Genomic DNA, 27733 nt, shown 5'->3' with positions numbered 1-27733 from the left:
CTCAGCTCACCACGTGTCCAATATACGATTAAATTTTCCCAAAGCAGAAAATGCCAAATAAATGGGGTCTTTTACTAACGATTAACTAGGTGTTATCTGAAGCAGGAATAAAATGGTGGCATAATCCTGTACTGTAATCTTTAGTAAAGGCCCTCCTGTCCTAAAACCGAAATCCCATTCATAATATCCTAAAATAAATTTAAAACTACCCCGCCCTAAAACCTCCTCAACCCTCCCCCTCATCAACTGCTATTCCGCGAAGCATCCTGGGAAAGTACATGTCAAACAAGTTCCGTTTTACGCTGGCAGAGCTTCGCCGGAAACTACGTCGGAAGGCGTAAAGCGCCTTTCTAAACCGACAGGTATCATATTACGTGAAATGCTTTCATGCATTCTTTCTTTTTTTCATAGTAGATTATTCGGCTGTCTCTACTTTTCTGTGGATGCGTTCCGTTGGCACTGGCAGCACGTTCAGAGTTTTCGGCGTGGCCCTATTCTAGTAGCGACTGCGCTAGGAACTACTTTGACTTGTGCGGAAGAATTACATAACAAAGCGCAGCGAGAGTAGTATCAGTACGCGGTGGTAGGCAGCGCAGCTCTAGGGAGGTGGTGCCGCCATTTTGGAGAGGTGTGTGAGGAGGAGAAGTAGCGTGGTGCGTGGAATCTTTATCGCCCCACTGGATCTTTTGTTTTCCGGCCGTCCCCGTACACCTATGTCCGGTGGCGGTGTGATCCGAGGCCCTGCTGGTAACAATGATTGCCGGATTTACGTGGGCAATCTCCCCCCAGACATCCGCACCAAAGACATAGAAGATGTATTTTATAAATACGGCGCGATCCGGGATATCGACTTGAAGAACCGCAGAGGGGGGCCTCCGTTTGCCTTTGTGGAGTTCGAGGATCCAAGGTATGTAAAGTAATAAGAATGGCTTTGGTGCATGCATTTACCCGTTATTCCAATCCCACATAAGGTGGCTTCGTGTTATATATTTTTTTCTTTGTGACTTGCATAGATCATGGTGGGACGTACCGGCTAAAACTTATGTGGTGAATGTGTTCACTGTGCGGTTTGGGGGTTTGTACTTTAACTCCTAGGGGCGCTGAGGTTGGAGGCGGGAAAACGTGCACGCTCTGTAGAAATGGCGGACTCGCTGCACAGGAATAGAGATGGAGCTTCAGCAGTATTTAGAGGAGTAGGCGGTGTCTCGGTCCCGCTCTGAGACTGAGTCTGCGTACGCACTTTTGTTCCATTGCGTGCGTGGGTTTACCCAGCTCCTATAGTCCTGTAGCTATTTGCGCTGATAGAGTGGCGGCTTGCACGCACTTAAATGGCTGGGGGAATTCGCGTTTGTCAAGGGGAGGTCTCCGACGCATGTACAGAGCTCCAAGGTGGCGCTTAGGTGGCAACCCATGCATTTTTTATTTCTATTATTTATTTGTCATACCTTTTCAATATTTTCAAGGTAACTAAGTAATGTTAAACAGCCAATTCTCTCAATGAAGGGAAATGAATAACATGGTATTGCAACCAGTGCTTGACATGTTTGTAAATCATCTTGAAATAGGAATATATGAAAACAAATTCCTTAGCGTTCCTCCGGACCAAGATTGGACTGATGGGTTGTGCACGCCTACCAGCTGGTGGAGACTGGTCCGGTCGGGAGGGACTAAAGGAAAGCAAATTAGCAGGCAAGATCTAATTTCTCCTTAGTCGAAGTTGTGGAATTGTACGCAGATTGTGGGCATTTGCTGGAGAACATTAGGAGATTGGAAGATGGGCATCCAAATACCAGATGGCATTCTTAATGTAAAGATGCTACAAAGTGATGTCTATTGGGAAGAATTAGTCAAATATGCCATTTCATGCTGCAAGCTGTACCTTGAATATTGCATCCAATTCTACTACTTTTTTGGTAATTAGCTTACAAAATATAGGGTGGTCGGGGCTGTTTGGAAAAGAGGGTAGAGAGGTTAGACTATGGAGGTCTCTGAGTGGTTGGTGTGTGAGGGGTAAAACAAGTTTTTTTTTTTTTTTTTTTAAAGTACAAAGACTAGGGGATACCCCATTAAGTTACTATTTAATAGTACATTTAAAACTGGGGAAACGTTTTTGTTTTCATTCAACACGTAAGCTCTGGCTTTATTGCTTGATGTGGTAAAAGCAGTTTGTATAGCTGGGCTAAAAAATAGTTTGGGTATATTTTTTGGTAGGAAGGTCTATAAACAGTCCTGAGTAAAACCCAGATTCCCCCCCCCCCCCCCCCCCCCAATCATCAGATTACCACCTTAAAAAAAAAAAAGAAAAGGAATTCCTATTTTGTTTAGAACGCAGCAGTCTTCCAAAGAAGGGCGGGATCCTTCCTACTCCAGCACTCATAACCTTCTAAAGTGCTGTATCCAGCACACTTTCTCAAAACAGCTGGATACATCTGGCTCAAGTACAGTTCTCGGGATACATCTGGATCAAGCAAACATTCTTCTCAAGGGCTAGAACTACTACTACTACTACTTAACATTTCTAAAGCGCTACTAGGGTTACGCAGCGCTGTACAATTTAACATAGAGGGACGGTCCCTGCTCAAGGAGCTTACAATCTAAAACCACCTGGATTCAGCACTAGAGAGTGACGCGTGACAAAGTCTGTCCCTGGCTGTCCTCATCTGTTGGATCACATCCGCACAAGCCTTGAACAGTTGTAATTTTATTAAAACATAAAAAGAAACAATATTCTGTACAACTGTCATTTTATAAATCACAAACAATACAGATCAAGGATCAACAAAATCCCTGTCTCCCCTCACACATATCTCCTCTACTATTGGGAGGATTGAACAATCTAAGTTACTACAGAATGAAACATAGAGTACCGCGGTCACACACAACACAAATGCCAAATACGTAAGAGCACCAAAAATGATAAACATATATTAACCTAATACCACAAGAAGCCACACCACAGAAAATAGAGAGATGCATTTACTCCTATACACGCAAAATATAAAGATCACACATGCCAGAGAGCCCTAAACCTGCTGAAGGTGGCATGGCCTGGTAGTGGGCTTGGGAGGTCCCCTCACAAATGTCTGCCCTGGACCCTAGCCATGTCTAACACCAGCTCTGGTAGGATACACATTTCAAACCTGACATATTGTAATCACAAAATAGAAAATAATTTTTTTCTACCTTTCGTTGTCCATTTTATTTTTAAAATCATGTTTGTCCCAGGCTCTGGTTTGTTTCCCTTTGTCTTAACTCACTTGCCAGGATCTCCTGCTCATTTGACATTTTTTCTCTTCATTCTTGCCACCCGTCTTCCATCTCTGTGTACCTGTCTCTCCCCATTCTGCATCTCTCTTTTCTCTGTGTTCTCTATACTTCCCTTTCCAGCATCATCTGGGTTCATTTCCCCACATTCATCACAACCGCTATGTCCTCCACCTGCGTCCAGCACTACTCCTCTGTGTCCCTGTGCCCACTCCCTACAAATCCAGCATCTTCCTTCTGCATTCCTATTCTCTCCCATGTCCAGCATATTCCCTCTGTATCCATTTGCCCCTCCCCGCTATGGGTCCAGCACTTTTGTCTTCCCCACCCACCCCTTCCTACCACAGTAGCTCTCTTGTGCAGCAGCCAGCTGATCCAATAGCAATCTCCACAGGCCTACTCTAGGGCCTTCTCTCTGCTGGAACCCACCTTCTGATGCATCTTCTTGTTTCTGCTAAACAGGAAGTTGTATTGGAAGTAGGCTGGACCTGGCGGACAGAACATCCTGCAGCAAGCCTGTGGGGATCGGTGTCTACTTAGTTGGCAACTTTTTTTTTTAATCACGGGAGCAAAGTTTTTACTACTGCTATGGGGCAGTAAAAAGTTTTGCTCCTGTGGTAAACCGGGCCAAATTGTTTTTTTTCCCCCTTTCTGTTACTGCAGCTCCCTGTCCCCATGTATCCAGCACTGTTTTCTCTTGGTTTCTCAGAAGGGCTGCCGCCCCCTGGATCCAGCACTCATTCCCCTCTGAATGGCTATAGCCATTTTAGAGGGACTGGATCCACCCAGATCAACACTTTCTCCTTTAAAAGGCTGTATCCTCCTGTATCCTGCACCCATTCCTACCAGAAGGGCAGCATCCACCCATGTCCAGCACCCAATCCCACCAAAAGGGCTGGTTCCAGCACCTAATCCCTCCAAAAGAGCTGGATCACCCGGATTCATCACTCATTCCCACCAGGAAAGGCAGCTTGTATCTTGATCCACCACTTCCTGTGGGGGTGAAACCCAGCATAGAGCACCTTAGCACAGCTCACACCATACCAAAAGTAGTAGCAGCAGTCAAAATAGAGCAGCACTCCGTTTTAAGGTGGTACTGAGATGATCCAGATCTGATTTTTACCTTTTTTTTCCAAAGACATGTGACCTGGATTAGTCATTGCTGGAAATGAGATGCTAGGCTAGATGTACATTTGGTGTGAATCAATTTGGCAATTCTTACATTTTTAGGTACAGTACGTATTTTCCTGTCCCTAGAGATCGCAAGGAGCATCATTGGGATTTGGACCTTGGCTTCTCCAATTTTCAAGACTGCTGCTGTAACCATTAGAGTATTCTACTCCTTTCAATTCTGCTTATTTTATTCTGAATACATTTATTGCATCACTACAGCAGAATATGCCAACTCAGCAAGTCAAATTACCTTAACCAAGAACCAGATACCAATGCAGTCAATCCAATAACTAGTGACGACAAAATACAGGAACCGATGCCCCCCCCCCCCAGCTCTTGCATAATTTTAATGTTCATAAAATGTTTTCTCTGTTCACATGTACTTTTTTTTTTGTGTGTGTTACATTTGTACCCCGCGCTTTCCCACTCATGGCAGGCTCAATGCGGCTTACATGAGGCAATGGAGGGTTAAGTGACTTGCCCAGAGTCACAAGGAGCTGCCTGTGCCTGAAGTGGGAATTGAACTCAGTTCCCCAGGACCAAAGTCCACCCTAACCACTAGGCACTAGAGAACCACTATTGGTTACAGGGTTTTAGGCAGACATTTCCCAGGTGCACAGGCAGTGAATTCAAACAAGTGAAAGGCTCCGTTTATATGTGCCTTTTTAAAACTGTGTATAGAGACAAGTTTTGTTTATAAGTATGTGTATAGGGTATTCCACTCCATTACTGTAGTAAGTTGATTTGATAAAGCTTTGGCATGGTTAAGGAGCAGCACAGTGAAAAAATATATTTATTTATTTACGGTTCATTTATATCCCACATTTTCCCACTCATGCAGGCAAAATGTGGCGTACAGCAAGTTATGAAAATATACAATATTACATTGCTCAATTATGTAGCTCAAAATGATGCTGTGTGGAGCATGATTTGTGAGAAAAAGATTGTGAAAAATTGCTTTGAGCCTAATCTTTTATATTTTTGTATATATTTTTCCCCCTTTTTAGAGATGCGGAAGATGCTGTATATGGGCGCGATGGTTATGATTATGATGGCTACAGATTGCGGGTGGAGTTTCCTCGTAGTGGCAGAGGGGCTGGAAGAGGAGGTGGTGGTGGTGGAGGAGGAGGAGGAGGAGGAGGTGGAGGCGGTGGTGGCGGAGGTGGTGGTGCCCCAAGGGGTAGATACGGACCTCCATCAAGACGTTCAGAGAACAGAGTGACAGTTTCTGGTATGTAATAACAAGCCTCTTTGGGCTCTCTGTGATAAAAAACTAAAATTGCACTTGTATATGTTCATATACTAGATTTGTTTGTAAGTACTTTCATATAAGTTAGACTGTTTTTCTCAGTAATCTTTGCTGGTGGGACCTCCTCAGCATGCCTAAGCATAAGAGGGGAACCTGGCTTTGTTATGTACTGGAAGGATGCTGCTTCTAAAGCAAACCTCTGCACTGTCATCACTGTGGTGACTCCTGACTAGTCTGTCTTCTTCGGACTAGGTGGTGTATCATCTCTGGTCTACTCTTGCCTGTTCTGCCCTCTACAGACTGCATTTCAGCATACTGCAGTGTACAGCCGTTAACGCACCCATAAAAACTAGTCTTTAATTCTAAAGTTTCACTTGACTTGCTTTGCTTATGTAATATCTATTCTCTGAGGACAAGTAGGCCTATAATTCTCACAAGTGGGTAACACAATCCTTTTTGCCCAGTTTGGAGCTTATATTAAACTAAAAAGAGCTTTCTACGAGGACAAGCAGGCTGCATTATTCTCACATGTGGGTCAACATCCGCGTTGGCCTGGGAACCAGCCTTTTGCCATAGCAAAGACAAAAATCTTTGCTAGAGTCTTCTGGCTTGCGTTCACCGCGCGGACTACTGCGTGAGCGCGTTCCTCAGTTTTTCTTTTTCCGTGACGAGGTGTGGGAGGTTCCTCCTGTGCTCCTTGTTGAGGCCCGGGAATGGAGTCTTGTGGAGCATGTGCAAAGACCTTCCTTCCTGCCACGAGAGTGCGGGACCGCTAGTTTTTTGTTTTTTTTTTTGCCATGGTGGGGAAGGGACATCAATTTCTTAAGTTCTAAGCAGCCCAATTCAGAAGCGGTTTTGTTTGTGTCTTTCTGTGTGTTCTTTTTTTTTTTTTTTTTGTTTTGTTCCCATGTTCATGCTCTCTTAAGAACATAAGAGTAGCCATACTGGGTCAGCGCAATGGTCCATCTAGCCCAATATCCTGTTTTCCAAACAGTGGCCAAGCTAGGTCACAAGTACCTAGCAGAAACCCAAATTGCGGCAACACTCTATACTACAAATCCCAGGGCAAGCAGTTGCTTCCCATGTCTGTTCTCAATAGCAGACTATGGACTTTTCCTCCAGGAATTTGTCCAAAACTTCTTCCCTTCCCTTTTTTTAACCCCCCCCCCCCCCCCCCATTCCGTTTTTATTCATTTCTTTTCCGTGTCTGTAGGCTGCGTTTTGGACTTCAGTCACTGTCTCATTTTATTTTTTTTTTTCTCTGGTGCTTTACCCATTTTTCTGGCACCATCTTTTCTGCCATGTCCATGAAGGTTCCCAGTGGCTTTAAGTGCTGTTCCTGGTGCACTGGGACCATCTCTGGTAAGGACACCCATTCTTGGCATCTTCAGTGTTTGGGATTTGATCATAGCCCTTACAACTGTGTCCTGTGTCTTCATATGAAGAAAAGGACTCGGTTGGACAAAGAGGCTCTGCGTGAGATTTTTGGAGCCTGGTCTGAATCCTCGTCATTGGATGTTGTATTGGCATGGGTCTGTATGGCTGCGAGACCTGTTGACGCTGGGAGCAGCTGTGCATTGAATGGGTCTTCACCTGCCTTGGCATTGTCCGCTTTGTAGAGCCCCTGGGTCCCACCTGCCTCGGTGTTGTCTGCTTTGCAGAGCTTCTGAGACCCACCTCCGTAGGACCTAACCCCAAGGAGGCGGGGAGGATTCAATGTCGTTGATACTTAGGGGCCTCGATGACTGGCTTCAGGCAAAGGCCAAGCAGTATCAGCATTGATTCTCCTTGAAACATGGTGCTGGGAGTGCCGGGGCGCTGAGGGATTCAGCATCCAAGAAGTGTTGGCGCTGGGAGGACCAGCCTCCCGTCTCAACCCCAGCAGTTCTGCAGGCTGTTTCTGAGCTGGCACGCCAGCCTTTCTCGGTGTCAACCCTCAATGAGCGCATCCAGGCCTGGTTCCCTGGCTTCATGCAATAGAGTGAATCGACATTGAGGGTGCTTGCGCCTGCCATGCATCTAGTTGTAGCCCCGCTTGGCCCTCAGGCCTGCAGTGAGGCCTCTGATGCAGATGTTGCCCCGGCATCAACTGCTACCCAAACTGTCGGTGGAGGAAGCTTTGCAGGAGCCGAGCTCCTCAACACTCCTCTTGGGGACATGGTTAATCTAGGTCGAGGCACGCTTGGTCTCTGCCTTCTCCAGAGGAGGTTTTGACTGATACCGATGAAGGGCGCTCTTGGGAGCCTGATGACCCTTATTTTTTATTTATTTTATTTTTGTTACATTTGTACCCCGCGCTTTCCCACTCATGGCAGGCTCAAATGCGGCTTACATGGGGCAATGGAGAGTTAAGTGACTTGCCCAGAGTCACAAGGGGCTGCCTGTGCCTGAAGTGGGAATCAAACTCAGTTCCCCAGGACCAAAGTCCATCACCCTAACCACTAGGCCACTCCTTGATACCTCTGAGGAGTCTTATGGGATACCATTTTCTCCCTCCCCTCCATAGGAAAGGAGAAAGTCTTCTCCAGAAAGTCTTCCTTTCCCCTCTTATGTTAAGGAAATGGCTTAAATTTCATTTCCTTTGGAGGTGGAGGATGAGCTCGGGGCCAAGATGTTTGAGGTCCTGGACTAAAAGTCTCCTGGACAGGGTGTGACAATCCTGCTTCACAAGATCTTACATTATCTTGTGCGGAATTGGGAGTCCTCTCTGTCCCGGTATGTCCCCAAAAGATTGACACCATGTACTGGATTCAGAACACCCTTGGGTTTAATAACCCTTAGCTGCCTCATCATTCCCTGATACCACTCTCAAAAGGGCCAAGAGGTCTAGAGACTATACTTGGCACCCCCAGGCAAGGAAGCTAGAACCTTGGACGGTTTTGGGCATAATATGTTTCAGGCCTCTATGCTTGTGTGCTATATTCAATTCTACCAGCTCTTCATAAGCGTGTTCTTGCAGGACTTGGGCGATTGAGACCACCAGATTGCCCACCGAAAGCTCATCACTTCAGTTTTCAGTATGAGCAAGTACTTGCAGAGGAACTCTCAGCTTTCTGAAGGCCCATGCGGTTGAGCCCGTTCCACCAGGGGAGGAAGGGTGGAGCTTATTTTCCCTTTACTTCCTTATGTAAAAGAGCACCCCATGATTCAGGAAAACGATTGGCTGTGCTCTCTGGGCTAAGGATGCGTACACATATGCGTTCCTATACTTGATAGAAGTATCTGCATTTGCAGCTGGGAACACATCACGTTCAGTACCACATGTTGCCTTGAGTCGGTTCCCAGGGTTTTTTTTTTCCAAGCGGTAAATGTCTAGCGGTAGTCATAGCATTGTTTTGCAGACTCTGAGAGTCCATGTGTTCCCTTATCTGGATGATTGGCTGGTGAAGAGCACGTTGAAGGACAGTGCTCTGGATTCCATGCGGAGGATTATTCAGGTGCTCGAGCTACTAGGGTTAGTTTTAAGCTATCCCAAGTCCATCTGTATTCTGTCCAGCAATTGGAATTCATTGGAGCCCTGCTTGATACACAGAAGGTTCAAGCCTTCCTCCCAGGGCCCAGAGCAGATGCTTTAGTCGCACTGGTTTCTTGGTTTTGAAGCTCTCAGCAGGTCACTGCGTGGCAGAAGTTGATGTTATTGGGCCACATGGTGTCCACAGTCACGTCCTATGAGAACTGCCCAATGGACCCTAGCTTCTCAGACCAAGCCATGGGGAATCGAGTCATCTCTGTGTCTCTGGAGCTTGCTCCCTGTTGTGGTGAACCATTTGATCCAGTTTGACTCTGGGACTTTCATTTCAAAATTTTCAACCACAAAAAGTGCTGACATGCATCTCGCCTGGAATGGGGAGCTCATGTAGACGGGCTTCACACTTTTTTTTACTTGGTCCACCCAGGAAACAGATTTCCAGATCAATCCGGAGCTTCGGGACTCTAAAGGCTTTCGGAGATCTTTTGTCTCATCAAATTGTACTCATTGAAACAATCAGGTTGCGATGTATTACACCAACAAGCAAGTGGGCTCCAGATTATGCCTTCTGTGTTAGGAGGCCGTTTGGATGTTGCATTGGGCTGTCCAACATACCTTCGCGCCACTTATCTGGCAGGCAAAAATAAAAGCCTGACTGACAGACTGAGCAGGGTCATGCAACTGCACAAGGGGTCTCTCAACATGGATGTTGACTGGGAGATCTTCAAACCGCGGGGCACTCCCTCTGTGGATCTCTTTGCCACTTAGATCAGTCACAAAGTCCCTCAGTTCTGTTCCAGGCCTCAAGCCCGTGACGTATGGGAAGACTTTGATGAAACTCAAGCAAGACCGTGGGACCATGATTCTGATCTCTCTCTCTTGACACCATCAGATCTGCTTCCCTCTTCTTGAGTTACCATCCTCCGAAGAACCGTGGAGATTGTTTTCCGATCCTCATCTTGTAGAATGAGGGATCTCTAATCTACATCTTAACCTCCAGTCTCTGGAGTTTACTGTCTGGATGTTAAGATACTAGAATTTGCTTCTTCCTGAGGATGTCGCCCAGGTCTTGCTGGCTTTCATGAAAGATTTCACTAAAAGGTATTACTCTTAATTGTAAACTAGTTTTATTGACCAAATGAATAAAAATACAGAAATTCAAAACAAATGTGTTCAATTTTAACAATTTTCATTTCTAACCTAAACCCTCCCACCCCACCCTTTTAATGTTTAACAATTTTTATTCAGGATCAAACAACTAATCAACAAGGCTTAAAAAAAAACCCCCGCAGAAACAAATGGGGTTCGCAGTTTCCACAAAAATTCAACAGCAAAAGGAAGTGGAAAACACAACTTCAAGAGATCAATCCTGGAGGGACGGAGAATCGAGCTGTGCAAGTAACCGGAAAGCAGGCAACCCTCTTTGTGTTTCTGACTCCCATTCCTCTCCAGTTTTGATTTCACTTCTCAGAAATTACTCCAAAGAAAGAAAGAGTAGCAAAAGAAAGAGAAACAAGAGGAAAACAGAGACAACATTTCATGTGCTCCACTGTCAATCAGTACATACTTTGTGCACCCACTGATCGACCCCTGATGAAGGCTTTTTTAAAAGCCGAAACACAGACCGTGTAGGGTCCTAATAAAGTTTTTTCTGGCGCATCTCACCCTGGTGTCTCGGATTGATCTCTTGAAGTTGTGTTTTCCACTTCCTTTTGCTGTTAAAAAAAAAAAACACCACACAGCAAAAAGTTGGATAACACATGATCCCATTTTTGTTTTATGAGAAAACTCCTGCACTCACCCCCCTCATTACCTAATTTCCTTACAAATATAATAATTACACACAAGATCACCCCTCTCCCCCTGCCCAACCCTGCATTACCCATAACTTAAACATATGCTGAGATGACCTGGCGCCTGAACTCTTGTGACTCCAGGACATCTGTGAAAGGATAATATCTAGTAATCCCATTCCACCCTCCCCTACCCAAGCAGAGAACCACAAAAGTACCCCCAATAGAACAGTACTAACTTAAACACTCTGAAATCTTTAATACTGCACTTTTTGCTTTATATGAGTTTGCAAGTATCAGTTCCAGATAGACATGAATACCCTTCTTCCTTTAGGGGTATTCCTAACAGCCCTTGCCTCCCATAACATAAAGGCATTCAATCTATTTCTCCAGTACCAAAAAAGAGGCTCCTCCTGCATCCAGTGCTTAAGTGTGCACTTCTTCCCCAAGTGGAGTGGAGGAGTGGCCTAGTGGTTAGAGTGGTGGACTTTGGTCCTGGGGAACTGGGTTCAATTCCCACTGCAGGCACAGGCAGCTCCTTGTGACTCTGGTCAAGTCACTTAACCCTCCATTGCCCCAGGTACAAATAAGTACCTAAGCCGCATTGAGCCTACCATGAGTGGGAAAGCGCAGAGTACAAAAAAAATACATACATACATACAATGCATAAGCTTTACACAGTAAAGCGTGAGTTTTTGTCCTAGGTCCCATATGCTTCCCATTTATTCAAAAAGACTACATGATGACCAAGAAGAATCCCTAAATATTGTGGAAGCGACCTCCAAGATGATTGAATGCCACTACATCGCCAAAAGGCATGAAAAAGAGGTGTTGTCCTCCTGCTGACATTTGGGGCATTGACCATCATTTACCCAACCCGCTCTAGCAGCCTGATATTGTGATATATATGCCCTATGGAGTATTTGGTGTTGACTGTCCTGAATTTCAGCAGCTCCAACCTGCTTTGGAATAGCTTTAATTAATTTTTGAAAATCTATCTCCTGCAGGTCATACCCAAGATCACTACTCTTATCTCCTGAAGAGGCCCATACTCCTGGGAAGGAGAAAAGAAACCAAAGCTCTATGCAAATCTGATACAGAAACCTGGCCAAAAGCATCTCCTTGCAAAAACTCTTGAATTTTACGACCCAGCCTCACATGCACCGCCTGTGATCTAAGCTAGTATAATAGTGGTACAGTTGCTGATAAGCAAAATTATCTGTGTTAGGTAAGGAAAGCCTCTGCTGTAAATCCTGAAAAGAATAGAAAACCCCTTCCTCATTGAGAATGCTTGATCAAGACAATTCCCGTGTCCAACCATCTTTTAAACTGTCCAGACGCCAACCCTGGTGGAAAATCAGCATTACCCCTACATGGCAATAAATCACTAACATTCTGATTTCAACACTTCAAAAGAGTCCACCAAATGCTTCTCAATGGTTGCAGCAAGACACTCCTATGACCAGAGCGAGGCCTGATTATATCGCCTAAGGTAAACCTAAACCTCTTTGCAGCCAGGAAGTCATAAAGATACTAAGCGCATTATCGATTTCTTTCCCACCCACAAAAATTTTCTATACATCTTAATTGCTGGAGATCTGTCCACAGAAAGTACAATGGTAAAACTTGCAAAACATAGAGCCAGTGAAGAAAAGTAATAATTTTTAAAGAGATTTATTTTGCCTATTAAAGATAAAGGTAAGTGACTCCATTTCTTGAAATGAAGCTTAGTGTCTTTTCACAACCTATCAACAGTTAAACGATACAGACTCAGTCTCCATAGCCACCAACACTCCCAAGTAGTGAAAAGATTCTCTGACCCATTTCAACAGATGTCCCTGCCAAACCCTACCCTGATCCCCTTCCCTGTGTAACACCTCTGACTTGTCGAGGTTCAATTTAAAGCCTGAAAAATCCCCAAATTCATTCATGCATTCTAACAAAGCACCTACAGATATTTGGGGATTAATCACATGGACCAGCAATTCATCAGCAAATACTGCTATTTTAAAAGTATCTGTACCTAATTGAAAGCCTAGTATGTCTGGATTCCTCTGAATGTTACATAGGGAGGATATGTAGAGTAAGGACAGACAAAAGTCTTGAGCGGACAACCCTGTCTGGTGTATTGAAAAGGGAGAGGAAAGCAATCCATTCACCCACACTTGAGCTTGAGGAAGAAAATACAGAGCTCGAATTGCTTCCTGAAAAAACCCCTGTATACCATAAGCAATACCCCAAACAAAAAATCCCATACCACCCTGTCAAAGGCTTTTTTAACGTCCAAGCTGATCAACACTGAGGGAACATCCTGATCAGCAGCCAACTCTAGAGTAGTAAGAATCTTTCTCACATTCTTAGTAATATTGCGACCTTGCACAAAGCCCACAAAGCATATCGGGAAGTATACGAGAGACAGTTTGCCAAAACTTTTGCAAATAATTAAGCAGTGAAATAAGTCGATATGATTCTGGTTTCTGTGGATCTCGACCGTCCCTCAGCAAAATGACTATCTGGAGGCTAGCTGCATGGATTTTGGCAGCTGGCCCTCTTTCACTATAGTGTTAAACAGAGAAGTCAGCTGGGGTACAACCGCCCCTCTCAGCATCTTATAGAATTCTCCTCTATAGCCATCAGGTCCAGGAGCCTTACCTAAGGGTCCCCCTTGTATAGCCCAAGATACCGCCTCCAAAGGAGCATTTAGTATAGCCAAACTGTCTGGAACCAAACATGAAAGATCCAAACCAGAAAGATACATAGAACTCTCCAGTGGAGGAGGATCCGGAGGCGAGTATAGTTGGGCTTAGTAGTCTCTCATAATGCGGTTGATTTGAACAGTTATTTTCCAAAACCCCGGAGGAACAGTAAAGAGCATCAATCTTAAATGGACCCTGGCAGGGATGAGCCAAGCAAGCTAGTAATCTACCACTCATATTTGCATGTTTGTATAGTTGATGCTGAAAAGAACTGTTTGATTTTTGGGTATTGTGGTGAATTCATTTAGAGTATGTTGCAACTGTAAAAGCTGAATTTTAATCTCTACGTTATGATGGATTCCATAAAGACGTCTCAGACGGGTAACCTCTTGTTCCTTAGCATCCCTCCGGACCGGCCCAGGATTGGACTGATGGGTTGTGCACGTCTACCAGCAGGAGGAGACTGAGAAAAAAACTTTGACTAGATAGCCAATAAGAGCCCTGGTCATGTGACCCTAGCCTCAGTATTTTCTCAGTCTCCCAGCAGGTAGGAAGTGAGCCTATTAGTCTCTTTCTAAATATCTAGTTGTTTTATTATTATATCTTTCTCTGTGCCACAGGAATTCTTTGAGGCTGGTTAGGTTTGGTCAGCTGATTAGCTAAGCCTCAGGGGGGTATACTCGGGTGCCCCGGGTCACTCCCCCTATTCCTCCCCATCTCCCTTCTATTCTACAAATCTCTAAGGGAAGGGTTCCTCTTTTGGTTAGCAAAGAGGTCTTACCTTTGGGAGAGGCAGCCAGATTAAAGTATATAAGCTCTGTTTTTTCCCCATTGTTTTAACGAGCAGCCAGCTCTGTTTACGTTTTGGGGTGTCAGTCTTGTGTGTCTCTTTAAAAAAAAAAAAAAGAACGAACCATAGAGCACAAGTTTAGTTTGGTATTGTGCTTAGTTTTCATTTCGCTAGGTTATTCTTACTAGCACTGCAGAGCGGAGTGTTTTTTCTAAGGTTTAAATAATAATTGCATTTAGGCGTGAACCGCGTACGCGCGTGCACGCGCGTTCCCGCCATGTCGGAGAAACTTAAACGATGCGCTGTTTGCCAGCGTCGGGGGGTTTCTTCTACGGGCGCATGTAAATATTGTACCTCGCCAGGAGCAGCGTCTTCGTCTGTTTTGCCTACGACGTCGGGCTCTCTGTTGGCGGTATCGGGTCCCTCGCCGTCGCGGTCCTCGTCTGCAGCTCCTGAGGAGTCAGGCGCGCCTCCGGAGGCCGTCCCGGCGAATTTGGCGCGAACGGCGGCCATTTTAATTCCTACTCCGTCTTCTCCTTCGCGTATTCAGCAGCCTGCGGCCCTAGGTCTTCCAGATGCTGATACATTTAATTCAGGAGCTCTGGTGCACTCTGGGGCCACTCAGGCGGGAGGTTTTCCTCCTGAGTTTGTGCTCCAGATGTACCAGGCGTTTTTGATGCACAGAGGCGATGCAGGAGCTGGGACAGCAGATGCTGTCACACCTACACCTCCACCTCCTAAAAAAGTTAGGGAACATGTGTTCCATGGGGATTTTTGGTCCGATCGCGATCAGGAGATGCCCTATCTGGAAGAGGAGGAAGACAATGCCGGTACTGATCCTGATTTTTCCCTCTCAGATCCGGAGGCGGCAGCTTTTGCCCAGGGGGATGATCCCGCCATGGCTAGGATTTTTCACAAAGATGACTTGCAGGAGCTCATCTCTATGGTCTCCTCTATTTTGAATTTTGAAGATGTTACGCCGGTTTCACAAACCCGTAAGGTGGACTTCTTGATTAAGGGGTCTAGATCCGCGCCCAAAACTTTTCCCATGCATCAGGATATTTGGGATGTTATTAAAGCGCAATGGGAGGTTCCAGATGCAGCTTTCCGTCCGACTAGATCTATGTCTCGGCTCTATCAGATTCCAGAAACAGATAAAGCTATGCTTAAGGTGCCGGTCGTGGATGCAGTGGTGTCGGCGGTTAATAAGCGGAATACGGTTCCCGTGGATGGAGGCACGGCTCTTCGGGATGTTCAGGACAGAAGACTAGATTCTCTGCTCAGGAGTAGTTTTGATGTTTCTTCCTTGGCAGTTCAGGCTGCCATTTGTGGTTCCTTGGTGGCTAGAGCTTGCTTTAGGTGGGCAGAGAGAGTCCTGGACAGGACTTCGGATGATCTTCATTCTATCGATGTGGACGTAGCTAGAATTGAGACAGGGGCGGCTTTTCTGGCTGATGCCCTCTATGATTTGCTGAGAGCATCTTCTAAGTCTTTGGCTTTGGGGGTTGCTGCTCGCAGATCTCTGTGGTTGAAAGGTTGGTCGGCGGATGCGGCCTCCAAGTCAAAGTTGAGCAAGTTTCCTTTTAAAGGTTCTTTCTTGTTTGGAGAAGAATTGGATAAGTTGGTTAATTCCTTGGGTGATGCTAAGGTTCCTCGCCTTCCGCAAGATAGACCTCGTCTGTCCACTCGGGGTTCTTTGTTTGGTAGGAGTTCTGTGAGAGGTTTCCGGAAGTTTCAGGCTGGTCGAGGTTTTCAGCCTCAGAGGTCTAGGTTTGGCTATCGGTTTCTCCAATCCAGGCTTTCGATCCCAGAGTCGTCCGTCCCAATGAAGGTGCGGGGGCCTCTCCTCTGGTCCCTGTCGGAGCTCGTCTTTCTCAGTTCTATCAGAGGTGGGCCCACATTACTTCAGATCAGTGGGTCTTGGAGGTTGTTCGAGACGGTTATGCCTTAGAGTTCGCAAGACCTATTTCAGATGCCTTTCTGGAGTCTCCCTGCCGCTCTCCTCTCAAGGCGAGGGTGGTTCGGGACACTCTACAGAGGCTCTTAGATCTTCAGGCTATCTCTCCAGTCCCTCCTTCCGAGTACAGGCAAGGCCGATATTCCATTTATTTTGTAGTTCCAAAGAAGGAAGATGCCTTCCGACCTATCTTAGATCTCAAAGCTGTCAATCGCGCTCTCAGAGTCACAAGCTTTCGTATGGAGACACTGCGGTCAGTCATAGTGGCAGTGCGCCAGGACGAGTATTTGACAGCGTTGGATCTCACAGAGGCCTATTTACATATTCCTATTCGTCCAGCTCACCACAAGTTCTTGCGCTTTGCAATTCTAGGACGGCATTACCAGTTTCGAGCATTGCCCTTCGGTCTTGCGACGGCTCCACGCACATTTACCAAAGTCATGGTCGTGGTTGCAGCGGCCCTCAGAAAAGAAGGGATTCTGGTTCATCCATACCTAGACGACTGGTTAATCAGAGCGAAGTCTTATCAGGAAAGTTGTCAAGTCACAGGTCGAGTGATGCAGTTTTTGCAGTCTCTAGGTTGGGTGGTAAATGTAGCCAAGAGTCGGTTAGTTCCTTCTCAGTCGCTGGAGTATTTGGGAGTTGTGTTCGACACAGCGCGGGGCCGAGTCTTTCTGCCGCAGGCCAGGATTGTAAAGCTTCAGGTCCAGATAAGGGAGTTACTTCAGCACCACCGTCCATGTGCTCGGGATTATCTTCAGGTGCTCGGTTCCATGGCAGCCACTATAGAGGCAGTACCCTGGGCCAGGCTTCATATGAGGCCTCTTCAGTGGTCCCTTCTCTCCCGGTGGTCCTCTCAGAGGGATTCTCTACTGATGCGATTACCTCTCCGCAACCGAGAACGCAGCTCCCTGTTCTGGTGGCTGCGGATGAAGAATCTGACGGTAGGAATGCCTTTGGAGTCTCCTCGGTGGATACCGTTAACAACAGATGCCAGTCTCCGAGGCTGGGGAGCGCATTGTCTGGGCAAGTGGACTCAGGGTCTCTGGTCTCAACTGGAAGCCATTCAATCAATCAACTTTTTGGAGACCAGGGCGATTCGGTTGGCTCTGCAACACTTCAGTTCTCTTCTGGTAGGCAAAGCGGTGCGGGTCCTTTCGGACAATGCCTCAGCAGTGGCCTATGTCAACCGCCAGGGAGGAACGAGATGCCGACTATTGTGTCGGGAGGCGGAGAGTCTCCTTTCCTGGGCGGAAGTTCATCTAACGGCCATTTCAGCATCCCACGTAGCAGGAGTAGAGAACGTTCAAGCCGACTTCCTCAGTCGCCACACTCTCGATCCGGGAGAATGGGCTCTCAGCGCTCAAGCGTTTCAGGTTATAGTGGAGCGCTGGGGCACTCCAGTCCTCGATCTTTTTGCCACCAGTCTCAACTCAAAGGTCCCTCAGTTCTTCAGTCGAAGAAGGGATGCAAGAGCGGCAGGGGTAGACGCTCTCTTGCAGCAGTGGCCCCTCGACCTTCTTTATGCGTTTCCTCCTTGGCCGCTAATAGGTCGTCTCCTGCAGAGGATCGAGGAACACAGAGGACCGGTAATTCTGGTGGCACCGGACTGGCCTCGGCGTCCTTGGTACGCGGATCTGCAACGTCTGTCGGTGGCGCCTCCTTTTCGACTCCCGGTGCACAAGGCTCTGTTGGTACAAGGACCAGTCCCACATCCAGATCCGGCTCGATTTTGTCTTACGGCTTGGCTCTTGAACGAGCCCGTTTAGCTAAGCGGGGTTTTTCGCAACCAGTGATTTCCACCATGCTTCGTTCTCGTCGGCGTTCCACCTCTCTGAACTATATTCGCACTTGGAGAATTTTTGAGGCTTGGTGTGTAGAGGCTGACATTCGTCCTTTCGGCGCGTCAGTGGCTCAGATGTTAGATTTTTTACAGCGAGGGTTTGATAAAGGGCTGTCTCTTTCTTCTCTTAAGGTGCAAGCGGCAGCTCTTTCCTGTTTCAGAGGTAGGATTAGGGGTAGGTCTTTCGCTAGGCTACCCGATGTAGTACGTTTTTTGAAGGGAGTCAGTCTTCTTCGTCCTCCGGTTAGGTCAGTGTTCCCATCTTGGGATCTTAATCTGGTCCTTTCGTCTTTGACAAAACCTCCCTTTGAGCCATTGCGTGCATGTTCGGTGAAGGATTTGACTCTTAAGACAGTGTTTTTGGTGGCTATTGCCTCGGCTAGGAGAGTCTCGGAGTTGCAAGCTTTCTCATGTAGATCTCCATTTCTGCAATTTTCAAAGGAACGAGTAGTTCTTCGTCCGGTGCCTTCCTTTTTGCCTAAGGTACTGTCTCGCTTTCATCTGTCCCAGTCAGTGTTTCTGCCGGTTCTAGGATCGGCCTCAGGGACGCAGGAACAGAGACGGTTGCATACGCTGGATGTTAAGAGGGTGCTTAAACGGTATCTCGCAGTTACTGAGCATTTCCGTCGCACAGACCGTCTTTTCCTTCTGTTGGCCGGTCACCGTAAGGGTTTGTCGGCTTCTAAGCCCACGTTATCTAGGTGGATCAAAGAGATGATAGCATCAGCCTACCTTTTGGCAGGTAGGGCAGTCCCGGACTCGGTTAAAGCTCATTCAACTAGAGGGCAGGCAGCGTCCTGGGCCGAGTGTTCCTTGGTTCCGCCAGCGGAGATTTGTAAGGCAGCTACGTGGTCTTCTCTCCATTCCTTTTCTAAGCATTACAGGCTTGATGTTCAATGTCGGCAAGAGGCGGTCTTTGCGTCGCGGGTAATCTCAGCAGGTTTGCTGGGGTCCCTCCCGTAGGACTACTGCTTTGTTACGTCCCATCAGTCCAATCCTGGGCCGGTCCGGAGGGATGCTAAGGAAGGAGAAATTAGACCTTACCTGCTAATTTGCTTTCCTTTAATCCCTCCGGACCGGCCCAGGCCCCTCCCGTGTGATATATTTCTGTCTAGTTCTCTATGTTCCATGGTTTGCAGAGATGTGTTAAGTTCTTTGTTTGTTGAGCTGTTTTGTTTGCAAGTTAAACCATAAATATATGGGTTAAAAAAAAAAAAAAAAAAAAACAAACAGTTTCTATTATGGCCATACCGATGCCCTGGTTAGGGTACTTGGTGAGCCATTATGATAAGGCCATACCGATTCTCTGGTTAGAGTTTTCGGTGAGCCATTATGACAAGGCCATACCGCTGCTCTGGTGAGAGTTGTCGGTGAGCCTTTGAGCACGTCTCCAACAGTGCTCCCTGGTTGCTTGAATTCCTTGGGGCACAGACTGTTCTTCTTTCTGCTTTGTTATTTAAATACTGAGGCTAGGGTCACATGACCAGGGCTCTTATTGGCTATCTAGTCAAAGTTTTTTTCTCAGTCTCCTCCTGCTGGTAGACGTGCACAACCCATCAGTCCAATCCTGGGCCGGTCCGGAGGGATTAAAGGAAAGCAAATTAGCAGGTAAGGTCTAATTTCTCCTTCCAACTGAAGCAGCTCCCTATCTGACCTTTTTTTTTTTTTTTTTGTTAAATTTGTACCCCGCGCTTTCCCACTCATTGCAGGCTCAATGCGGCTTACATGGGGCAATGGAGGGTTAAGTGACTTGCCCAGAGTCACAAGGAGCTGCCTGTGCCTGAAGTGGGACTCGAACTCAGTTCCTCAGTTCCCCAGGACCAAAGTCCACCACCTTAACCACTGCCTTAGGAGTATCCCAGTATAAAATAGGATTATCCATAGGAGCAGCATTCACGTCCTTAAATATCTGATATTTCAGTAGAGCTGTACAGGGAACTTTCACTGATAGTGTCGTGGGACCTCACCGGGAAATTCCAAGCAAGATGATACCATAGCATTATCTTAGATTTTAATGGGTCCAATCTACGATTCCTGTATCATTGAATAGACAGCAAAAAATGAAAATGTAATTGATCCTGGCCATGGTGATGTGCGCCAGAGACAAGTGAGTATAGTCACGTTCTACTGGGTGCAAGGTGCGCCAAACATCTCTGAAATCCAGGATTTCGCTCAACAGTGAAATAACTTGGGAGTCATGATAAGGGCCACTCAACTCTTCATGAGATCTATCCAACCTTGGATGCCTAACTTCATTAAAATCCCATCCTACCAAAAAAGGAACCCATCAATACTTTGAAGATTATGAAGAATTTGCTTGTAGAAGTATTAGGGGCATAAACATTACAAAGGAGTAGTGGTTGGCGTTCAGCAGTTACATGAGCCAACAAAAATCGACCAGCCTCATCGTGAATAATTTTGTGAGTAGTGAGCTGGATCCCTTTCCAGACTAATATGTCACCCGCTTTTTTTGACCCGTGCCAGGGAACCAACCCACCAGTGACAAAGCTTTTGGTGCTCCCATGCATCTGTGTTTCTTGGAGGAGGGCAATGGACATCTTCTGTTGGTTTAGCGCTTAAAGTATTTTCTGACTCTTAATTGGGGAAGAAATACCTCCCATATTATAGGTCACTATTTTGAAGAACATAACGTGATTGCATTATACAAATGGTACAAAAAGATGATAACCACTCTAATAAGGCAATAAGGGCATTCCACCCCAACCATACCATCATCTGATGCAAATACTCCCATTCAACATTCCATGATTCCCTGCTTTCTTCCAAACTCCCAACCCTCACAACAGATTCCCTTCCCATCCTGGCCCATCTTACCTCCCCTTCCCCCAATCCCTCCCTTCTCCTAAAGGGCACCATATGGTACATGACTTTCAGGCCCCCAACTGCAGACCCCCATCTTGTAAAATAAAAAGGAAAAATGTCTATTGGCTCTATCTCCCTCCCAATCAAATATACCAGTACGGTCAGCAGAGACCTAACTTGCTAACTTGTGGAAAGAAAAAAATATATATATATATACACTACCACAGGAGCAATGCAGTATTTCACAACCACAAAACTCCCAGGCGGAATACTGTGAGTCTCAGAAGTCATTTGGATGTGCTCAGCCTCTCTTGTTCCAGCGGAGCCACAAAAGCTTGGGCTGTTTCAAGTGTATCGTAATAGTGGATAGTTCCATTGTGGTGAATCCGCAACTTCCTTGGCATCAAGCAGATGAAGCCGTTACATATGGGTTGTGTCCATCAACCAGCAGGGGGAGATAGAGAGCACTCTTCACAGTGCCTCATGGCCAGCCAGTGCCATTGCATCTCCAGTATTCTCTATCTCCCCAAGCAGGGTGGCTGCAGCTTCTTCAAGCTCCATCAGAAATCTGCCTGGGGGTGGCTCCTGGCTTGCCAGTTGTTAGCCGGGGTGTTAGAGGCTATAACAGCTTCACTTTGAAGGCACATAGGTCAGCCCATTCCGTGCCTTAACCATGCCCCCGTGGATGTGGACATATTAGCTTGCTTTTCCCTGTCCTTTCCCACTCAGTGGATGCAGGCACGTTGGTTCGCCTTTCCCTGCCTTTCCCACTCATCTGAGCCTCCGGAGTTCTTATTACCTCTGCTTTCCTCACAGCGTTAAAAAAAAAAAAAAAAAAAAAAAAATGGAACAGAGGTTTTCCTTTGATTCTTCTATGGGACCGGAGCTGTGATACTCGGTCCGGTGTGGTAAGAGTGTTTTCTAACTCCTCCGAGGTGGGCCCGCGATCGGGTCGTTTTTGGCGCAAAATCGCCATTTTGAATTTTCCCGCCGTTTTCGGCGATGGCTGCAGAGAATGTAAAGCGCTGTTCCCGGTGTGGCAAGCGCAAATCAGCAGCGGGGCTCTGTAAATCGTGCTGTACAGGTGTAAGAGCCGGCCCGAGCATGGCGAGCGATGATTCTTCCCGCTCAGAGCTGGCAGCAGACGCCATTTTGAAATCTCCGCATGGCGCAGCCGCCGTAGAGACGGAGAGCCCTGAGCCCGGGGGGGAGGGGGGACCTCGAATTGAGGCTATTCAGGGAGTGGCTAGCCCCGGACGGGATCTGGGTGCCCAGGGTGAGTTTTTCTCCCCTGATTTTGTGTTACTGCATAAAGCATACATGCTGAAAAGAGCTCTCCCTCAAGGGTTGTCTGAGGCCCCTTCTATTGTCCCCCCCCCCCGGTGGATTCTGGCCTGGGACTGCCCGCTGAGGCTATTTTCCCTGATAATTGGCATAAAGAAAAGCGTAGAAGGGCTAATTCCCCTTCAGATTGTGGTGCACCTTCTCCCCCCCCCCTTGGTCAGGCTGTGAGGATTCGGAGAGTTGTGGCAGGCCTTCGTGGTCTGAGGAGCCAGAGTCAGGTGCAGAATTACCACAGGATCTGGATGATCCCTCCGTGGTGAGGATTTTCCACCGTGATGAGCTGCCAGCGCTTATTTCAGATGCCCTACAGGTCCTTTCTATTGAAGAGCCTGACAGTGCCACGGCCTCCTCTGTGAATCTTAGGATGGCTAGTACCAAAAGGCCTGCTCGAGCCTTTCCTTTGCATGACTCCATTCAAGAGCTTATTTCCGTTCAGTGGGCTGACCCCGAGGGACCTTTAAAAGTTTCCAGGGCTATGGGGCAGTTATACCCTCTGCGTGAGGAGCATTTGGTTCGCTTTGCAATGCCTAAAGTAGATGCCGTAGTCACTGCGGTGACAAAGAGAACTACGCTCCCTGTGGAAGGAGGAGTTGCCCTGAAGGATATACAAGACAGTAGGCTGGAAGCAGCACTTAAACGGTCCTTTGAAATTGCAGGTCTTACTGTTTGGGCGTCTGCATGCAGTTGTTATGCTGCTAGAGCCTGCCTGGCGTGGTTGCAACAGGCAGTGGAACAGCCCGGAGATTGAGCAGAGCCCTTCTTGGATGTGGCTCCGCGGCTGGACTCGGCCTTGTCCTTTTTGGCTGATGCCCTTTATGATATTGTCAGAGCTTCGGCTAAACAAATGGCAGTAGCAGTGGTGGCTCGCCGTCTTATTTGTCTACGACATTGGGCAGCGGACATGGCCTCTAAGCAAAGGTTGATGAAGTTGCCCTTTCAAGGCCTTCTCCTATTTGGTGAGGAGTTGGAAAAAAAAATTGTTAAAGGCCTGGGAGATCCTAAACCCCAACGCTTGCCCGAAGATAGGCCAAGGCCTTCTTCCAAGGGTCAGGCGGTCCACTCCTCTTATAGACCTCGCTTCCGTGAAGCTAGAAGGTACCGCCCGGGGCGTTCTGCTGGGTTCACTTCTCGTGCCCGTTTTTCAGCAGAGGAACTCCTTTCGCTCGGACAAGTGTTCCGCAGCCACTGGCTCTAGGCCTGGAGTTCAGGGGCGACCCTCTCAATGATGGTGCGCCGGCCCCCTCCTCGCTTCCTGTCATCGGAGGACGTCTTTCCCTCTTTGCCGAGGAGTGGGCCAATATTTCCTCAGATCAGTGGGTTCTGGACCTGATCAGAGATGGCTACAGAATAGAATTCAACGCTCCAGTAAGAGACGTGTTTGTGGAGTCCCGATGTGGTTCTGCCGCCAAACGGGCAGCGGTAGAGGAGACTTTGCAAGGTGTGATTCAGTTTGGGGCCGTGTCCCCGGTACCTCTCGCCGAACACTGCTGCGGCCGATACTCCATCTACTTTGTGGTGCCGCGAAAAGGTGGGTCTTTTCGCCCTATTCTGGACTTTAAAAAATTGAACAAATCCCTGAGAGTGCGGCATTTCCACATGGAAACCCTGCGCTCCATCATTGCTGCGGTACAGCCAGGAGAGTTTCTCACGTCTCTAGACCTGAAAGAAGCTTACTTGCACATACCAATTTGGCCCCCGCACCAGAAGTATCTGAGGGTTGCGATGTTGGGAAAACATTTCCAGTTCCCGGCCTTGCCTTTTGGCCTCGCCACAGCTCCCCGAACCTTTTCGAAGGTAATGGTGGTAGTAGCTGCTTTGCTCAGGCGAGAAGGTATCAGGGTTCACCCGTACCTAGACGACTGGCTCATCAGAGCAGACTCTGTAACAGAGAGCTATCAAGCTACAGCCAGAGTGGTCTCAGTACTTCAATCTCTAGGCTGGGTCGTCAATATGGCCAAAAGTCACCTGACCCCCCTCGCAATCTCTAGAATATTTGGGGGCCAGGTTCGACACAGACTCGGGCTATGTATACCTACCCGAGCTAAGGCGGTGCAAGCTTCAGAATCAGGTCTGTCTGCTCCTGAGGATGCCCCGCCCGCGAGCTTGGGACATTGTCTAGCTGCTGGGATCGATGACAGCCACATTGGAAGTGGTGCCCTGGGTGAGAGCGCACCTGAGACCTCTACAGTATTCCCTACTTCAAAGATGGTCTCCAGTTTTTCAGGATTATCAATGCAGACTTTCTTGGCTCCCTGCGGCCCGACTCAGCATGTTACATCCCATACGTAATGGCTTCATCTGCTTGATGACAAGGAAGGGAAAATTAGGTTCTTTCCTTTGTAATTTTCTTTCCTTTAGTCATAGCAGATGAAGCCATGAGCCCTCTCTTTATGATTGTCCGTATGCTGTGAATCTGTTTCAGGTTCTGTTCTTGTTTCCTGAAGTTCCTTCCTTGGGAGAAAGTTGGGAAAACAGTCTTCAGGATTCATGTTCACTTATAGGAGGATGAGTCCATTCCCTCCAGTTTGTTTTGGAGGATGAGTTTATTCCCTCCAGGAGGATGTTCATTCCCTCCTTTTGAGTTCATGCCCTTGTTAAGGGGCCATCGTTCGCTGTGAGGAAAGTTCATGTTATTCCCATTGCGGTTTGGCATACTGCTTTGGAAGCTTCAAATACTGAAGAGGCAATGGAGCTGGCTGGCCATGAGGCACTGTGAAAAGTTGAGTGCTCTCTATCTCCTCCTGCTGGTTGATGGACACAACCAAGGTAAGAACCTAATTTTCCCTTAGCCGGATACGTCAAGTTAAAGCATACTTGCAACTTGTGTAAGTGCCCACATAGCGGAGAAAACTGCTTACGTTGAAGAGGCTGGGCTGACCGTAGCAGCTCTTGTCAAGGCTCTCACAATGTCAGAGTCATGGACGTGGTTGTCTCACATTCCCATCTCATTATTGCCTTGATCAGGACACCCGACGCGATGTCTGTTTGGGGTCTGTAATCCAATCCCACCCTCCTAGTCCCATTTTAGGCTGCACTGTCGCACAGTGTGCATAGTTTCACGTTGATCTGTTATGTTTTTGCCATTGCAAGGCCAAATTGACCTACGTTGGTTTTCAGTGAAGTCTGGTAGCTAGGGATTCCCCACTTGTAAGAATTATAGGCCTGCTTGTCCTTGGAGAAAGCAATTATACTTACCTGTAGCAGGTGTTCTCTGAAGACAGCAGGCCTTGTATTCTCACAAAACCTCCCTCCTCCCCTAGAAATTGTCGTCTTTTTTTTTTTTTTTTTTTCCATATGCTGTAGTATTGGACTGGCAGTCCTGCGCTCTCATGTTGGGCAGGAAGGTACCTCACACATGTGCAATGGAGTCCCTTGCTCCACAACGCTCTTTTTAGCTTGATATAAGCTCCAAGCTGGGCAACCTGCTACAAGTAAGTATCTTCGCTTCAGTGTATGTTTAATATAAATACTGCTACAATGTTGTCAAATATTTATATATATATATATTTTTTTAAATATCTATATTGAAATGTATGCGTCTTAGTGATTTTTTTTTTTTGTTTAAGGGGTTTCTAAAAGGCTAACATTCAGTTATTTATAATTCAGGGCTGCCTCCAAGTGGAAGTTGGCAGGATTTAAAGGATCACATGCGTGAAGCAGGTGATGTATGTTATGCTGATGTTTATCGAGATGGAACTGGTGTCGTGGAGTTTGTACGGAAAGAAGATATGACCTACGCAGTGCGAAAACTGGATAACACTAAATTTAGATCTCATGAGGTAGGTTATATACATATATTGGCCAGATTTGGATACTGGGTTTAACAGTGGGACAATAAAGGTAAGACATCAAGTGTCAGTGAGCCTCATCTAGTAATGTATATTGAAGTGTCAGCATGCCTGAAAAGATAGCTACAAAGGTTAGATCTTTCAATCGTAAGTTCTGTCTGTTTAATAGGGAGAAACTGCCTACATTCGTGTTAAAGTTGATGGTCCAAGAAGTCCAAGCTATGGAAGATCTCGATCCCGAAGCCGTAGTCGTAGCAGAAGCCGTAGTCGCAGCAACAGCCGGAGTCGCAGTTACTCTCCTAGAAGAAGCCGAGGATCACCACGCTATTCTCCCCGTCATAGCAGATCACGTTCTCGTACTTAAATGATGATTTAGTGGAGCCTTTTTGTAGACCTCATGTTGTACGCATTTTCCTTTACACCATACTGTCTTTAATTTTTTTTAATTCACTTTTATTCAAGTTGGCTAACATGTTGAATTACATTCTTATGTGATATTCCTAGTGAGTGTTTACTCCTTAACATCAACATTCCCCTTGTGTGTTTTGGTAGACTGTATTTTAACTGATAGACAGGTTTGTTTAAAATTAAGGTAGTTAACTGTGCTCTTCAGACTGTGATATTCCTGTGTAAATGTTTGTTGTGGTTTGTTAGAAGTGGGGATGTTGGATGGTTGTGGATAACATGCCTCTCTTTCTGGGGGATCTTATATTTTACCTTGCCTTTTCATGTGTCTTTCTGTAGACATATCTGAAGAGATGGATTAAGAATGCTTTGGATTAAAGGATTGTGGAGCACATTTCAATCATTTTAGGATTGTCAAAAGGAGGATTGAGGAGGATCAGATCAATAATGGAGGCAATGGTATGACTCCAAGTGCTATTGTCACAGATCAAAACAGCAGTATTGACTTTATACTGAAAAGAGATGGCTGACTGATTTTAGTCGTGGCATAACTTTTTTTTTTTTTTTTATTAACTACTAGAACAAACTAAATTTGTACAAGTTATGCTATCAGTTTGGCCCCTCCCTCTATTTTTTTTGCTCCATTTTGACTGTATACTTCCAATTGTAGGGGGATTGGGAATGATATAACTTGTTACAGATCATTTAGCTAGAGTTGTTAATGAGAATTAGTATACTTGTAATCTGTAAAGCTTGGTGGACCAGTATAATATCAATACTGCTAAGTCTGCATGTCCTCTGTGTGACTGATATAGCATTGGTATTTCATTTTTCAGTGTCAGAACACAAGTAAACTATTCTATAGTAATGTATGAGGAATTGTTCTATAATGTAGCTGTGGGTTATACCTTTTTTTTTTTTCATCTCGACCCTTTATCCCCTTTCAGACTAATCTGCACAGTTGACTTACTGGAATGGTAAAACTCCCCAACTAGCTTAATTCATTATCTTGCATAGGTTCTAGATTACTTGCTTTTAGTTTAGAATGTAGGCAGTTAACATTAGCTGTAAACTTACTTTCAAGCTCATTAAAAAAAAAAAAAAAAAAAAATTACCACCACAAAACCTATGACATTAAA

At 46.4% G+C, this 27733-nt stretch overlaps 1 protein-coding gene across 1 annotated transcript; it reads left to right on the top strand.

Annotated features, from left to right (window-relative positions):
* The first annotated feature begins 458 nt into the window (after positions 1–458).
* On the top strand, positions 459–27733 carry SRSF1 (serine and arginine rich splicing factor 1). The gene is made up of 4 exons (XM_030222644.1): positions 459–907; positions 5445–5668; positions 26008–26180; positions 26359–27733. Exons 1-4 carry the CDS (start codon positions 714–716, stop codon positions 26551–26553), a joined length of 786 nt encoding a protein of 261 aa, XP_030078504.1. The 5' UTR covers positions 459–713; the 3' UTR covers positions 26554–27733.

This window comes from Microcaecilia unicolor, chromosome 13 (genome assembly GCF_901765095.1).
Source record: "Microcaecilia unicolor chromosome 13, aMicUni1.1, whole genome shotgun sequence".
NCBI lineage: Eukaryota > Metazoa > Chordata > Amphibia > Gymnophiona > Siphonopidae > Microcaecilia > Microcaecilia unicolor.
This window is presented reverse-complemented; position numbering and strand designations above follow the sequence as displayed.

Excerpts from the sequence above, each read along its gene's own strand:
- SRSF1 (XM_030222644.1), top strand. The coding sequence starts at position 714 with ATGTCCGGTGGCGGTGTGATCCGAGGCCCTGCTGGTAACAATGATTGC. Across the intron at positions 908-5,444 it reads GTGGAGTTCGAGGATCCAAG|AGATGCGGAAGATGCTGTAT; the intron begins GTATGTAAAGTA and ends CCCCCTTTTTAG. Across the intron at positions 26,181-26,358 it reads CTAAATTTAGATCTCATGAG|GGAGAAACTGCCTACATTCG; the intron begins GTAGGTTATATA and ends TCTGTTTAATAG.